This window comes from Nilaparvata lugens, chromosome 6 (genome assembly GCF_014356525.2).
Source record: "Nilaparvata lugens isolate BPH chromosome 6, ASM1435652v1, whole genome shotgun sequence".
Taxonomy (NCBI): Eukaryota; Metazoa; Arthropoda; class Insecta; order Hemiptera; family Delphacidae; genus Nilaparvata; species Nilaparvata lugens.
In genome coordinates this window covers 44,051,542-44,069,688 of record NC_052509.1, presented here as the reverse complement: position 1 = coordinate 44,069,688, position 18,147 = coordinate 44,051,542, and the positions used below count along the sequence as shown (strand labels likewise).

Sequence of the window (18,147 nt, the reverse complement as noted above, 5' to 3'; positions counted from 1 at the left end):
AGCCGGCTTAACAGTTAGAAAGTAAAAAAACGATCGGTGACGTTATCGGTAAACGGCTGATTATTGGACTGTATCATTAAACGTTATTGTTGGGTTTTCACCAACTACACAGAAGTGAGCTTGAGACTTTTCGGTGGGTGGTTCTCCTTCTAGGTTTGGCGACAGCAGCCTTACCAATTTATTGTGAGAGCCATAAGGTTCCTGCTGAGCCCCAGCTGAGTTACCGGAAAGTCTACAATGGAAAATGGCCTCAATAGTGTAATATTATCATAGTATCACCCTCACTAGTTTTTATTTTCTTTTTTAATACAAACTAGAGCTAGTTCGCCATATTATTTTTGATCACTGTACTACACAAAGCCACAATGAGGCAAACTATTTTTTTAGCAAATTTCGCTAATAAATTGATGCTTTCCATGACCTCAACACGTGACATTTGACTGTCATCAGACATTGATGCTTATAGGGCATGAAGACCTAGAATATTTGTAATAACAAATAATCAGAATCAGAAAATGGAGGATGAGGAGCAGAATGCAATTTCTTATAATGTTTTTCTTTAGATGAGCAAGCTGTTTGACTAGTCCTTTTGAACTGTGGGTGGATGCTCAATCTCAAAATTCCAAATTGTTTGGTACACCAGAGTTTTAATTTTAGTGCGGGAATACTGTTATTAAAAATTACAGTGGAAGTTATCTGAGTATTGCTATGGAATAATAGAATTCCATTGTGGCAATACAGATTTTGAGCTTGCACTACTTATTAATACCTTGGCACTGATTCTGACCTTGAAATTGCAATTATCACTTGAGGTGAAAGGGAGGAGCATGCAATTTTGATTGCAGTTAAGCAATGCACACTCTTGCATGTTGCACGCATGCTATTGCAGGAATGAAAATCATGTGTAACCATCTCCAGCCAATCATTTGCGAACATGAGCCTCCGGCTTAAAGAATGCAATACTAATTAAATGTTACTTTTCATTCTTCTTAAACCTAGTCTACTAAAATCACCATACTATATTTTTTATCTCCTACACTATATTTTTTATCGTATATTGGCTGAAGCTATGAAAGACAAAAATAAATCAGAATGTTAACAACTCTCATACTCACTGGTTGAGAGTACCAAGTTTCGTAGTCTCCATTGCTTGCCTTCTTGAATGTTCTTTTACTATTATTGAAAGGTAAGACGATTGTAATTATTATTCAAGAAAATATATTATTTTAAATTACTCATTAGTCCAGTCAAATGGTCATTTTTCAGGAAACATCCCGAAAGAATTTTTCTCGACGGTTCTATATGTATTCTGGGACGCTGAATTCGAATCTGAAATTTGCTGACACGCCAGAGGGTGGCTCCACCCCCAAAACCCTCTAAAATTTCGGACTTTTTTAATTTATCCATTTAATCTAGAAAACTTCGAGTTTTTGGAGAAAAAATCATTCTCTACAAAATTAAAGATAATAAAATTTCCAATAAATTAAGTGGTCGCGCAGGATTCTACCATTTCCTGGTTCCGGAGCTACGATTTTTCAAAAAGGGGTATTTTTTAAAGGGTTTTCAAAATTATGCAAACCTACCACTTCTACCCTATACAACTTGGATATTTTTCTAGTATAGATAAAAAAAACACACATCACATGAAAGAACAATTAATTCTGAACAGGATTCCTTGGGAATTTTCGAATTTAGTAGTGGAGGGGAGGGGGAATACACCCAAAAATAGAAAATCATGTCCTACAGCCAAAATACATATTTTTCATTATAATATTAATCAATGTACAACGATAACAACGGCCTACAATGTACAAAGGCCTTCCTAACAAAACCATACATATTTGGATTGAAGTCATCTCACGAGGGTTATTTTCTATGAGAATCATTAGAAACATTTAATTTCAGTATTTCCTAGTGGTGGGGGGGGTTGGTTATGTCATAAGGATAAGCCAAGGATCAAAACTTCAAACACTTATAACTTTTGACAGAATGATCAGATTTTCTCGTACTACAGCTCATTCTTCTCAGCTTGTCAAGGCGGTTCAAAACCATGTATCATAACTGAAATTTTGATGAAAAAATAAAAAATACTCCTTTAGTGTATTTAAGCCCATATTTAACTAAAATGATAAAAAATGGTACTTGGTCTTCATTTGAAGAACAGAATCTCCTCTTTCATGTGAGGTAAATGAATTTTGTAAAAATATAATCGCGAGGTAAGATACGTTTGTTTCATAAAATCAAGAAATATTTTCAATCATAAATCAAGAAAATATTTGCGATATTTTCATCATTTTCACAGTCTCGACAGTTTTTCGATAATAAGCAGTCATGCAAGATGGATTTAAGGCAACATAGCTTATAGTGCATGTAATTCTCTTTCATTTGAGACCAATCGTAAGTTTCAATTATATGTATCTTACTCATTTCAGAGACTCTTGAATAACAGTAAAATCGCAGAAAAAATTAGAAAATAAAAATACTCATTTTTCAATTGGCTGTAACTTTTGAACGGTATTGGAATCAGAAAAACGATTTATGAGAGTGAAAAAAGGAGAAAATTGTCTACAACCTTGACTACTTTTTGGATTTTTTATCTCAAGTGTTTCACAAGATACGCAACTTTGAGTATGCGAAAAATTTGTGATACGTTAATCATTTACACAGTCTCGCATATTCAAAGTTGCGTATCATGTGAAAATTGGAAATTTTATTATCTTTAATTTTGTAGAGAATGATTTTTTTCAAAAAACTCGAAGTTTTCGTGATTAAATGGATAAATTTAAAAAAGTCCGAAATTTTAGGGGGTTTTGGGGGTGAAGCCCTCTGGTGTGTCAGCAAATTTCAGATTCGAATTCAGCGCCCCAGAATACATGTAAAACCGTCGAGAAAAATTCTTTTGGAGCAGTTTCCTGAAAAACGACTATTTGGCTGGACTACATAGTTTGAAAAAAATTCAAACAGATGGAGAACCATTATGCATCTGGCTGTGGAGAAATAAATCTATTATTGCAAATATAGCCAAATATATTCTTTAGTACGAACGGTCAAAAAAACAATACAAGTTTATTTATTTATGAAAAACATGGAAGCATACAGGATTTCTCCCGAAAATTGCTTCCATAACAACACAATTACAATAGTTCATTATACATAGTAAGAGTAAATAAAAAAGAGAATACTGACAAATTACAATGAAAGAAGAGGAAAAATAATAGAAAAAAAAGAAATGAACAGATAAAAAATAAAACAGAATCTGTACTAATCATACCTTCGAGGACTAGTGCAAAAGTGGATTCAAAAAAAAAAAAAAACATACATCAACTCAACAGACAAGAGACACATTAAAACACTCGGCAGTCACACTTGCAGAAGTCGCCTACAATCCCTACGGAAGCGACTGTAAGCGAATGACAAGTCGAGATGATCCGAGAAGCAATTGAAAATAAATGATGATCTATACATGGGAGAGTTCTGATGATTTAGTGTTGCAATAAGGGATAAATAATCTAAAACTGGAGCGGCGAGGCACTGCAGAAATGTACACATTTAACTGGGAAAGCAAAAACATTGAGCTGATTCTGCCATTGAATACATTAAAAACGAACAAGAGCATACTAAAATCACGTCTCAATTTTAATGATTCCACACCAAACATCATTCTGGTTTGTGATGTGGGAAAGTCGAAGGGGCATGTATTGTTGAACTTTTTAAAATATAAATATCTAAGGAATCTATTTTGAACACACTCCAAAGGATGTATCAGTGAATTCTGGTATGGGTTCCAAACCACACAACCATACTCCAGAACGCTACGAATAAGTGTCTTGAAGAGATAGCACAGAGTCCATATGCTGTTGAAATGTGAGCATGTTCTGATGATGAAACCAAGCTGCTGATATGCCTTATTCACAACCCTTTCAACATGCAGAGAGATATTGAGCTTGTGATCGAAAACAACTCCTGAGCCTTTGAAATTATCTACTTCTTTAATAATTATGCCATTAATATGATACGGAGCGTTGTTCAATGTAATGTTTCTCTGACTGGTGATCCTCATGACACTGCATTTTCCCACATTCACATCCAATCCATTAGTCACGCACCACCCACACAGACCATCCACATCACTCTGCAAGAGCTCACAATCAACAACATCACTTATTCTTCTGAAAAGCTTCACATCATCGGCATATAATAGAACATTTGAGTGATTTATGACATTAGGCAAATCATTAATGAATAACAGAAAAAGCAATGGTCCCAAGTTCGATCCCTGAAGAACCCCAGAAGTATTCACAAAACAATGTGACCGGTAATTCAGCATCTGTACATACTGCCTTCTGCCATCAAGGTAAGTCTCGAAAAAGGAGAGTAGGGACATGCTAAAGCCAAATAGGGATAGTTTTTTCAACAATATGGAATGATTCACGGAGTCGAATGCCTTTGACAGGTCAGTGTAAACGACATCAACCCTACCAACATCTAAAATCAACGAGACTCTCTGAGTAAATTCAATCAAGTTGGTGGTGGTTGATCTACCTTGAACAAATCCATACTGAAAGTCACGCAAAACAGTTCAATATACAAATAGGACGATAATTATTGACAAGATTTCTATTACCAGACTTTAAGATTTGAACAATTCTAGATACCTTCCACTTATCAGGGAAAATATTTGATTCAAGGGAGAGGTTAAAAAGGAATTTTAAAGGTTCAGCAGGTATGTTAGAGCAGCCCTTCACAATATAGTTCAATAATAGTATTAACAATGGGCGACTATGGTGGACAATATAACACTGCTTTATCCGCCTTTATACCATTTTACAATGTTTAAATTATTTTAGCTATTCCTTATACCAATTTCTTCTTTATATAGTATTCACATCCGATATAATGTTTCTGAAGGTGCGTACAGACTTATGTGCCTCGAGCACACACATTTGGTTTTCAATCAACTGATGCTATGCTTATTATCTAATCTATGTATTTGTCTAGAAACAGTAAGATACATAACAAATACCTGTTCTGTACGCACTTTAATGCATCAACAATACAACAATAAACGAATACGGTATTATATTAATGTATTCATTCTATTTTTTTGGATAGTAGTATACTATAATAATAAGAGTTATTACATTTTTCTTGCACACCTACGAAAATGATGGGAATTTCAAATCAGCAGTTTTTATTGAGTTCTTCTTTTAAATATAAGAACTCTGATTTTCAATACTGTAGGCCTACCCTTAGTTCTTTTCCCACTTTGGTCTCAACAGCAGACAAAAATAAATAGGCACTAAATTTATCAATCGCCTGAAACAATGGAGTGTCGAAGTGTCGAGATTTGGGGGTCAAAGCCCACGTCATGGCCGAACAGAGATCGCGACGGTCATGGGTCATGGGCGAGCTTCAACTTCAACCAATCAGATGCCTAAGTTTGCTTCTGCTGTCACCACTCAGCTCTTCAGCCGCCACTAAAACAGCTCATGCTGAACGAATCGATGTCAACTCTGCGCCGTTACGGGGATTTTCCGGCTGTAAGCGGCTAAATACACCTCATAACTGCTTACAATCTGTCAGCAAACGTTGACAGGAAAGCGTAGTAGCGATTGGCTAGGTAGCTGGATTTACTGTCATACTTTCACTATGACAGTGAGTATTTACAATTTATTCAAGTTTGCATTCACTTTACTACAACCATAGTGGAGGCACAACATTTTCTCCATCTTAGACTTAAATATGGTGTTATTCTTGGAACTGCAGTGAAAAATAGGTAGTGAGCATTCATTAGAATAATAACTGTACTAGATCAGTGAAACAGTGTAAGATTAATTGAAAATAAACTAACTTTATACCCGATTACAAAAGAAGATTCCTCCTGAAAATAAATCAGTTTTGTAGTCCCGTTTTTAGTTTAGTTATTAGTTTAGTTTAGTTATAGTTCCCAAGTCGCGTTTTATGTTCTGTAACGTCCTTTTTGGGGGTACATATGCCCAGCTGGCAGTAATCGGTAGAGCAAATGAGATTAAAGAGTTTTTACGTTCACTCCTGCTGAAATAAAAATACCACAGTGTTCTTACCAGCTCTTCAAGGAGCTTATATAAAATTCTGCTATCAATCGCTGCAAACTGCTGTCGTTTTATCAAGCTGCTCTGGATGACTCCGCAATTATAGATGCTGAAGATATAGATAAATATAAGGGTTCTAAATATTGTGCAAGACAATATGGTATTTATTTTGCTAACAATATAATATTTTGCTATGATTGGTGGATTTCACCAAATCCTTATGACGTAATTTGGCTCTAGCAAATAGTTCGCAATACAAAGACATAATATATTAAAATAAACAAATATTTTTCACATTCGAATCCGGCCCCATGCAAATCACACTTATACATACATTTTACAATGATAACATATTTTTACAATTTTAAAAATGACCACATGGTGGCTTTTTGAAATATATACTTTTAGCGCCTACCAAATAGTAGACTCTGATTGGTGCATCACTAATTCTTGTACAAAATGTATTTCTGTATTACTGCGCTCATTAAATGAAATCCCATTTCCCTTTATTTTTATTATAATTTTTATATGTTTTGTTTACCGGTATTGATACAATAAATATTTTTGTGTTCTCTGAAACGTTTTATGTCCCTTATTTGGCATGCTAGAATTTACAAAACCCATTATTTGTCCTCGTTTTATTGAGTACTGTATGCTTGCAATTATTTTGCTTGAAGATATCTGACTGAATTTCAGATATACACGGCTTGACCGCTGTTGATGTTGCCGACAGGCGCTATTACCAAAGAAACTAGCCTCGATTCTTTATTATTATATTTATTAAATAATTGAGAAATGAATTCCATTTTCGTACTGTTGCCAATAACCATATAATCATTTAGAGTCGTTATATTATCTTATCTATTCCATTCGACTGATAATACAGTTGACGATAATGTTTCTGGTTTCTTTCAATGAGACCTAGCAATCCTTTTTAAAAATAAATTAGAGGTGTATCAAAATGCACCGTTATAGTTCTTAATACATGAATAGATATTTTCATTCAGGGTACGTAATAAATAGACGTGATTGAGGCTGCAATTCACACCTATACAAAACTATCATGATAACTAGAATAAGAATTCCAAGACAATAGAATGAAGTGGATTTGAGAATAATTGAAAACTAATATTGCACTAGAATACAAATGCACCCAGTATTTTAAAAATTTGAGCTACAATAGTTCCGACCGACAAACCTATAAAGAAGTTCCTGAGTCAGGAAAGCTCGAAATAGGTCCAGCAGAACCAGAGGATCTAAATATAGGACACGATTTGAATGGCTGGTTCCCGTATTGTGATATGCGTGAGATTAGACTAACCAACTGGGAACTGAATCATGAATTGAAAAAAAATCAAGCTAATATGAAATCTTCGTTGTTTACCGAAAATATTGTAAAGAATTTAAATAATAAATTTATTGAATGTTGTGATTGAGATGAACAAATTTACGTTAATCTTGAGTAATTCGATGAACTACAATAAATAATAATAAAATTAGCTACAATTACTATTTTACAAATACGGTACACAGTGGAGTTCACTTGGCGTTTTCATTGAACATTGATGAAGAGGGAAATAACTATTTGAATCTTGACTTAAACATGAATCTTGAACAAAGTGAAACAAGCAGGTTCCTGGACAAAAATTATTCATTCTATCTTATATATTGAGAATCCAATCAAGAAAAGTATTTAGCGTTCAAACAGAAGGTCCAAGCTAACGGCTATTTGGTATAGAACTCTATTATAGACGGAATTCGTGAATAGACTAGCATTTGCATTTCATAATGAGACTGTAGCTGTACATCAGCTGTACTGGAATGAACGAGCAACAAGAAGAATGACATCCTAATAAATGCGGTCATTAATATTTTGCTTCAAATGCCGTCCAAAGATCTCAAAGGTGAGAGCTCGGCGGCATTTGTCAGTCAAGCGGCGGCAAAATTTGAATAATCATTATCTGTCCTTTCTAATTTCTCCTTTCAGATTTTTCGTCGGTCGTTTGTCTACCGAGTTCTTCTAGCTACTCTTGTATGACATTGTGGCACTTCAAATGCACTCTTCATCCTGAGCCCTTATGTTTGGTTCTCCCAGCAACAAGTTGTCTTTGAAAGTACACAAACTATTGAGAAACTTCAAGAAATTCAAGTATCGTTTTTACTTGAGAGCATAGATGATTGGTGAGGATGACATATGGTCAAGGTGACTCGACATGGTCCAACGATTCCAGTAAAGGAGCCTCCTTAATAGGATTAGTACTTCAACAACAAGTATTGCTGTCAGTTCAAAATGATGTATAACACATAGCATGATGTGGATTTGGGAATGGGAATAATGTTCTTGTAAGAAGAGAATTAAATAAGATTTATGATGAAAGATATTTATATTATTCCCATCAAAAAATGACAAAACCTATTGTGTAATATGTTATAAGTTTTGAAAAATATTTAAGAAATGAACAACATACGCTCATCACGTTTCAATGAATGCTAAAAGCTACTACCGGATAAAAGATAAAAAAAATAAGAATTTAATCAACAAATCAATTGGAAACATATCATACTAATCAATCTCTCAAATAGATTCATGAATATATGATAATGTTTAATTACATAATACAGAATTACCATACAGATAATAATAAAAGTAATAATATTTAATAAAGATTTCAAACTGCAGAACTGCAGATAAAACAGGTACTCATTTGTAAGTAAAAAATATTCAGTACTCTCGAACTGAAGCAAAGATATTGGATTCACTATAAACATAATCAACGAGTTAGGCGTAACGAGTTCACATCTTGATACTAATCACCTAACATATTAATAAACTTCTCGATAATGTTATATGAAGTGCAGACAGTTAACTATTTGCATTATTATGCAATCTTACTAAAAATAGGCCTGCCCCATCACTGAGAAGCATACTTCATGATTGTATAAGGGTTATCTTATGTTTATAGTTGCCAGTCCCTCAAAGTACAAGCTATGAGTTTATGAACCTACTCATTGCAGTTCATTTGATGCATATGGTCTGATTTATTGATATACCCTACAAATGTAGTTCAAGATGAAAAGGGCTCGTTGAAAGTTGAAACCATAAATGTCATATATATCAGAAACGAAGTTGCAAAGTCTAAACATCCTCCCACATTCACCACGTCTTCTCATTATCTATAAAATCCTAGGAAGATAATTTATTAGGTTTTGATTAGATGCTCAAGGTATCAGATGATCACACATTAAGAAAGAATACGACATAAAACCCAGAGAGGAATGTTCTTGTAAAGCAGGTTCATAAATGTTCGCAGCATGCCACCCATTTCACTTTAATGACTACGGTACGCGTTTAAGCGGAGTATTCACAAATTTTCTCGATAATTATTGTCAATTTTGTGTTCCAAGTATCACTGGTCCCCAACTCTGAAGGAATGAGGTTAATGGTCGCAGAGTTATACACTTCGGTTTGAAAATATTATGAAGGAATATTTTAGACTACTGTGAGGTCAGTTCCTGTTGAAGATTATCAGAAGAACTCACCGAGAAACTCTCAAATAAGAGAGTGATTTCTAATTTTTTTATTCTGCTGTTCCTCATAGTATCATTATAAGGGAGTCTGGAAAGTAACCAGACAGGCCAAGACTAAGAGAGATTGGAGGTCTAAGTGAAATAATTTGATCTGGTTTTACCATTATCATCTTCTATTCCCCAAATCCTAGGAAGCAAATAAAGAGTGTTACTTCCAAAAATCATCAATAATTGGAACAATGTTCACAATTTATAGAAGCTAGAGAAAACGAAGGTGCGGTACTGTTAATATCAATTTTTAGGCGCGGATTATGATTTGATGATAATGACGTCAACAATTATTTCATGTGAGATGAGTGATGATCCTGGCATCACCCTCAAACCAATCAGCCATGAATGAAACCATGAGACATCCTAGCCTAATGTTTGAGATGCAATTAGTTGGTCTCCGGTTGTGCGGTGAATTAAAACGACATTTCCGTTCGCTGTTCATGATGATAAAAATTTCCCCTGAACCACGAGATGAAATGGGAATTCCTGAAGAAAGCCAGACTGCGTAAGTACATCAAGATCGAAATGCTCCGTGATAGTTACAGAAAAAAATCACGCCAGCCAGTTATTACGACTCATTACACAAAGTCAATGCCTTTGTTTGCTGAGAAAGATGTGAGAGGGATTGCACCGGCAGTGGCAGCAGTAGCTTTAAAATGCCTTTTTTTGAGATGAGCCAGCGTAACTATGAGAATTAGTTGGTAGTTGATCGTCGAGTTGGACCGTTCCGACGCGAAAACCTACGGACTGCTAATCTACCGGAAACGAAACAATCGTAAATAATTTGGAAGTGAGGAAAATTACGATGTTTTTAGGAGACTGGATGAGGTGGTGAAGCTATGAGAACTTGGCTGGTTGCAGAAAAAATCGGCAGAATTGAGGTTAGTCCGCCAAACAATCAACAGATCAACTTGCTGACTCGTGTTGACAGCATGAGAATAATGATGCATTATTGTCAGAGTTGGTAAAGAATGTAGAGACGCCATTAAACTGCACTCTAGTAGATTATTTCGTACTGATATCACGTTGGCGTGCTTCCCAACGTTAGGTTTCTGGATGGTCTGATTGAATGATAAGATGTGCAAGAATTATTAACGATGAGTGTCTACCTGGGAGGGCTCAAAATGCAGTTCTTCCTCATATTAACTGAGAGGCTCATCATATAAGATACTACGCACGGATTTTGCATTGAATGATATAGCAAAGGCTAATGCAAAAAGAGCTCGATTATTATTCATCACTTAGAACAATATTTTGTAAGGCCGGAATAGATAAATCGAATCAGAATTGTTCAGTATAATGTCAAAAATAAAAATATGCGATAATGGAAAAATGGTAGGAAAATTATGAAAGGGTAACTTTGCTAGTAACTTAACATTTAAATAGTGAAGTAGTGATAGTGTGAAAGTGTAGACTGTGAGAGTTCAAGATGAATCGGAAATGAGGACAAGGAACACTCAGAAAAACCTCGAAAAGAAGAAGAGGAAGAGGACATGATGAGGTTTGCAATGAAAGGGAGTAAAAGGACTGGAGTTGAAGAAGAACAGAATATGATGTTGATTTGGGAAGGGGAAGTACGGGAAAACTAGATAAGCAGGAAAAAGGAGAAACAAGATAGGAGTACTACCGAGTAATTCTAAAAAGTTTAAGACTGCCAGCAGAATGCACAATAGAATGACCAGGGACATATAACATTCATGAAACGAACGTTGATACTTATACAGTATTTTTCAAATAGTCCGAGACATCAATGACATGCAATTCGAATCGAATTTTGTATACAAACAAAAATCTTAAAATCGAAATTGAGATATTACTGACTTTGTTTGGAAGTCTTCGAACTCTTCATGCTGCTCGTTGATGGAAGCCTCCAGGTCCAGATAGGAGCCATAGTCGCCATCTTTATAGAGTTGTAGAGCTGTGTCATCCAGCTGCAAATAAACAATATTTGAGTCAACATACGTATTATAATGTGGAAATCAACAACTCAATTTTAAACATGTACAAGCATAACCATTTTCCAGGATCAACAAATTTTTAATTGAAGAAGGGTAGAATACATGTACCTAGATGATTGACATTTCATTCAGATGATAAATTTCAATTCATCTTTTTATTATGATTATTTTATTATTTTTTCATTATTATATAAATGACCAATATTTCAAGTGGAAACACTTCATACAGGGGAAATTACTCAATTTACAATAGAACTTTAGTCTTTCATGCGATTCAATCTTCCTCTTTAATGTTTCCTGTCAGTTAAAAAAATATATAACGTTTTTCTACCTCCATCAACGGTTTCTTCACCTCTTCAATTATGCTCCACATTTCCTGCAATCTTATACTCATTATAATCACAAGAATAATTATTTTCATTGAATACATCTTCTTTATAAAGTCGAACATAATATGTTTGATAGAAGTAATTTTATTGATACCAGTATTTTGAATTCCATAATTTATCTGTGAATATCAGTAGTAAGTCTTCATAATATGACGGGAATAAAAACGAAGAATTACTACTGATATTCACAGATAAATTATGAAAACCAAAATACTGGTATCAATAAAATTACTTCTATCAAACATGCGTCATGAGTGAATGTATAAGAAATTTAATGTTTTCTAAACAATTATATTTATGAAAAATGTATCAAGAACTGAACAATATCCGTCATAATAATGAAGGTATAATTTATAAAAAAGATGTAAAGTTTGAGTCACAAAGAAACTTTTGGTATTGATAGCTTTCAACTCTCCTTGACATGCCACTATTAATAGGAACAGTAATGTGAATGCTAATGCTGTAGGTTATAATTACTATCAATGTACAGGAGTGACCAGTCAGAAAAAGTTGTGAGGGTCGATTCTGGCCCAGGGTCCATCAGGGCCACCCATGCTGTTTTCATTCAATTAATTCAATCAGCATTAATTTCAGGCAACGAAGATGTTGATAGCCTTATGGTAATCGGATCCACCTGGTTGATTATGGAGAAGGTGGATCCTGTGAGAAGTTGACGTAGTTCTGACATTGATAAGTTTTGCCCATCACGGATGATTGAATTCCAAGCAGTTCACAAGAAATCTGGATGATACTCGCTTGATATGAGGAAATAAATGCTGTTTTTCTATGTGTTTCTAGTACCTAATGGCCAATGGCTGAAAAATGTATTCAAATTAGTTTTCAACTACTGTAACTGCTTGAAAAGTCTACATCTTTTGAATGATTATAATTTAATTGGAAGTTTGTATCTCTTCCATGGTTTCAAAATTTCTTAGATAACTCAATACTTATGATATCGTTTCAAGTGGTAATTGAGTGGAATATTATTAATCAGTTCATTAATTTAAACATCCCAATTTAACATTTATAGTTTATATGTCTATTTCGGACTGAAGTTGTATAGAAATTGTTCACGTAAGAGAATAACCTTATCTTGGACTGTGTCATCATCTAAATTTGAGAGAAAAATATAATTATTATTTTATCTACCAATGTTATTACATCAGTGTTATTTGAATCTTGAATAAATAAATTTGTCATGGTTTTGATAGCACATTTTCGCCAGACTGATAGTTCTCCAAAAAATTATCTCAATAAATATCAGTAGAAAATAAAGATACATCGACGAATTATCAAATGAACTAAAAATACATCACAAAATAATCAAATATGAATCGAAAATCAAAGCTTTTCAATCGCTGTTTTTTGTTAGGCTGAAATTGTATGTTGGGATCTTTTAATGAAAATATAGTCAACATAGTATCATGGGTTTTGAAAGTGAGAGAATATTATAAATAGTTTTAGGGTTTGAAGTAGTTTTGACATTGATAAGTTTTGCCCATCACGGATGATTGAATTCCAAGCAGTTCACAAGAAATCTGGATGATACTCGCTTGATATGAGGAAATAAATGCTGTTTTTATTTGTGTTTCTAGTACATAATGGCCAATGGCTGAAAAATGTATTCAAATTAGTTTTCAACTACTGTAACTGCTTGAAAAGTCTACATCTTATGAATGATTATAATTTAATTAGAAGTTTGTATCTCTTCCATGGTTTCAAAATTTCTTAGATACTTATGATATCGTTTCAAGTGGTAATTGAGTGAAATATTATTAATCAGTTCATTAATTTAACCATCCCAATTTAACATTTATAGTTTACATGTCTATTTCGGACTGAAGTTGTATAGAAATTGTTCACGTAAGAGAATAACCTAATCTTGGACTGTGTCATCATCTAAATTTGAGAGAAAAATATAATTATTATTCTATCTACTAATTTTATTACATCAGTTTTATTTGAATCGTGAATAAATAAATTTGTCATGGTTTTGATAGCACATTTTCGCCAGACTGATAGTTCTCGAAAAAATTATCTCAATAAATATCAGTAGAAAATCAAGATACATCAACGAATTATCAAATGAACTAAAAATACATCACAAAATAATCAAATATGAATCGAAAATCAAAGCTTTTCAATCGCTGTTTTTTGTTAGGCTGAAATTGTATGTTGGGATCTTTTAATGAAAATATAGTCAACATAGTATCATGGGTTTTGAAAGTGAGAGAATATTATAAATAGTTTTAGGGTTTGAAGTAGTTTTGGGCTAATGCCTGTTATTTCTACCCGCACTGTATGCATTGTCTGAGTGAATATATGAATAATGGAATAATCCAGACTAATAAAATTGCAATTTTTTATTAAAGCTATAAAAACATAAAAAATGTACTGTAATTTGATCCATACTTATTATTATGTCTAGCTGCAATAGATTCAAAAAATACCTCCAAATTTCATGTAAAAGAAATTCAACATCCAAACTCCATTTGTCCATATCACATAGGTACATCAACATAAATATCAATATAGGAACGCCACATGGAAGTGATGTTCATTTATAATGATTATAATGGGAGCCAAATGAAATTGGGAACAAAAATAAAATACATGTGAAAGTGGCTCAATAGAATCCTGGCCAGCATAAGTTAAGATGTTCATTTTTCTAACGGGCCCCAATGGTCAGGATAACGTTCGTCCTTCACTCAAGGACCTTCACAGTAACGGTTCTGTTACACTTGATGGAGAATGTTGTAAGTTTCGAAGTTCTCATTCTAATAGCATACAGATTCAATTGACAATTATTCACATTTCTGGAGAAGAGAGCCATCTTGAATAATATGTTTCAGGGTATTTTATTGGGACTTGTGATTTTTACATATAGTTGAAATAGTACACAATATTTACAAAGTAAAGCACATGTGAATCATATGTACAGAAACTGGAAGCACGATTATATTTCAACAAAATTGGTAAAAAATTTTGTTCAAAACACTACCCCATGAATCTTGTCTATTTCTCTTCAAAAATTGAATCTTGGAACAAGATTTCTTGAGAGAATTTTTACCCGAATTTAATATGAACATAGTGGATTTTTGCAACATATCTTGATAATGCCATAATAAGGCGACCGATACGATAAAGAGTTTCTTTTGTAATTGATAAATTCTCACTACGAGCACTACGAACACCAAAGCACAAAAGTAACTTAAAGATTGAAGTGGAACGCCCGTTTGGTTCTATCCAACAATATAATGCATGAACATACATAAAGAACACGTCTCACAATACAGGTAAAAATTATTAAAGGAAAACAAAACCGAAGGAGTCCTCATCTATGTGTCTTCTTGCTCATCGCCTTATGTGACCTTCCATAAATACGTAGTAGGTATTTCAAATTAATGTATCTTATTAGGCAGTGTTCATTGTAGTCACGAATCAAATAATACAATCATGTAATTTATCTCATTTAGAAGTGTTGAATATAGTCCACAAGTCAAATAATTATCAAATCATTATCTTAAAACCATTTTCAAGTATACAAAGAGTTGAAAATGGAATAAGTATTTCTAGAGCTTAATGAGATTCTATTCGAGATTGGGGCTTTCTCATAACCAACGCAACAATTATTGTAGATTGCTGATCTAATTATATTACTAAATACTGAAATCACACCAGGTTACCTCGCAATTTTGATGCAAAAAAATAAGTATTGGTTGACTTTACACGGTAACAATGCGTTATGCAGCATTTGAAGCAAGTGCCAATAGATATGAATCAAGTAAGTTGAAAGCAATGCCAAGTAGGGTGGGAAAATATTGTAACACAAAGTGAAGAAAGAGACAGATAGCATCAGTGAAGTGGTGAGTGGGGCATGCAACTCACTGCCATTGCCACTCAGCATAATCGACCCATTCTTGACATTGAAACCGAATACACTCCTGGTTTCCCTACTGCAAGGTATTTTATAAGAGAAAAGAAAATTGTAGCTACTTGATCATTTTGAAAGCATAGAGCCAATTGATGATGAAGTACTTATTCTGTGCTGTTAAAATCAACACAAAAACCAAAATATAAAAAACTTTCAAATTTAGAAAACTTAGATTAAGAATGCATCCATTCAAAGCGTAAGTCGGATTGATACAGCCAATCATTATCGAGTAGAAATAATGATTTTAGAAAAAAATGTTTTAGGCAAACAATCAGAAGGTGAATAAATTAGTATCCATGAATTCTGAAGAGAAGGAGAATTTCATTTACAAAATTACACTGATTACAAAATTACTTTGCAAAACTACATGATTCATCTTATAAAACATACAAGATCTTAGACTTCAAGCTGTGGTATCCTAATATGACAATTTGATATCCTAATATCCCAAAGAGTTGGGGTACAACTGATTACAAAGTCATGAATAATAGACCTGAATTGAGATTCTTAGTTAACAACAGAGCATTGCATGAATGACGATTGAGCTTATCTATTCAATGTGAACAATGTGAAAACAAGCAATTAAAAATCTAGAATACAGTGAGATTGATAATAAATTAACGAGTATGATGAGGTTTGAATTGTATTTCATGATTTGCCCTGTGTAGATGATTTTGATGATGCTGCAGTTGTCACAAATCACCCTGAAAGAAACAGATTCTTGAATCTGAAATGTATTCAACTGCAAGAAACTGGATACAGACAGCGAAAGTGATACGTGCGTATGTGTGCTTGTGTGCGCGGATAAATCCTTTTGTCCGTGATATTGTAATGGATCTGGTCCCCCTTCGAGCCACCCCCTCTTCCCCTACCATCACAGCATCTTGTTCAAGTTCTCTTCCGAACTGTACTGCATTTATATATATTTTAAGCCCAACCTGGTGCATTCCAAGCAGAAATGCAGTGTTGCCAAACAGACCGGTATTTCTTTATACCCTCCTCCTCTTCCTTCGTCTCTTCATCACCACAGAGTTCATCTAGCACCCTCTTATCTATCGTACCTGTGTAAACCCTTCCCATTCTGGCGATGGCAAGTACGAACAGCAATTGACGTCATCCACTAGCTTAGCTTAGAAATCTCTCTGCATTTTTGCACATAAATTTAAGCACAGCTTAGTTGCGTACGTGTTTGCTGGATTGAATTTCGTAACTCCATTGATAACCAGATAGTGATTCTCAAAGAGAAGGCAAAGAAGGATAGATGTAATTGAACTAGATGCGAATGAAGTACGATGAATGAGAAGAAATAAACTATAAAAAGTAATTAGGATCAGAGACAACTGATACAAGATGATTACGCTATTTTTTCTCTAGATAGAATTAAACATAACTTATAAAAAATCTAGATATTATGCTGTGCAAACGAATTATTAGTTATCAAACTTAGTATTCCATTACATTTTTCGATCAGAATAATATGTAAGAAATTGAGATACAGTCAATACTTGGTCAACAGTTCAACTTGGTTTTACTGATTTGGTAAGTCAACACTTATTCCAAATGTGTAGGGAACTTCAAAGTAGGAAAACTTCTATACAGAATTCAGAATACATCATGAATGTACTGAGTCAGTCTAAATTACTTCAAGCGATCTTATTCCATGCAATAAATATAGTTGAAGATCACTGAGAATAACAAGCTCGGTGTTGAAGCAACAACTACAAGCATTCGCAGCCGCTGGCCAATTAATTTTCCGAACGTTATCAGACTGTCAACATCGCCACTTGGAGTCAACTTATAATTTATTTAAAACGAATCTGAAGCCGGGAGCCAACGGTAGCTCACACCTACGGGGCTATTATGGAAGGGCCACCTGAGGGGCCCACTCAAGGTCACCTCCTCACAAAAGGACCAGTCACCTCTCAGCCCAGCAGTCATACGCATTGTCCCCATAGTAATACAATACACCATATATGTATATTGTATACACACGATTGTCCCCGAATTGAAAGCACTACTTCAGCTCACCTTGGGCACAGTGTAATCGCGATAAACATTGTATTACAAACAATGAGACGTGTCTTGCAAGAGAAGAACTTCAATAACGCTTCTGGTTTAATTAAGTTGAGGAAGACGGGATAAGGGATGGTCGGTCGTCTGCTGCCATGACGAGGCAAGAATAGCTGACAATCCGTTATCGTCTGGTGATTATTGAA

General features: G+C 34.2%; 1 protein-coding gene across 3 annotated transcripts in view; it reads right to left on the bottom strand.

Annotated features, from left to right (window-relative positions):
- The window catches only part of LOC111051967 (serine-rich adhesin for platelets), a 152,165-nt gene that overhangs the window by 43,613 nt on the left and 90,405 nt on the right, over positions 1 to 18,147 (bottom strand). For all 3 annotated transcript variants that reach the window (XM_039430864.1, XM_039430865.1, XM_039430866.1), the window contains one exon: positions 11,472 to 11,581. In XM_039430864.1, the coding sequence (XP_039286798.1) occupies positions 11,472 to 11,581 (110 nt within the window). The remainder of the gene's footprint in view (positions 1 to 11,471; positions 11,582 to 18,147) is intronic.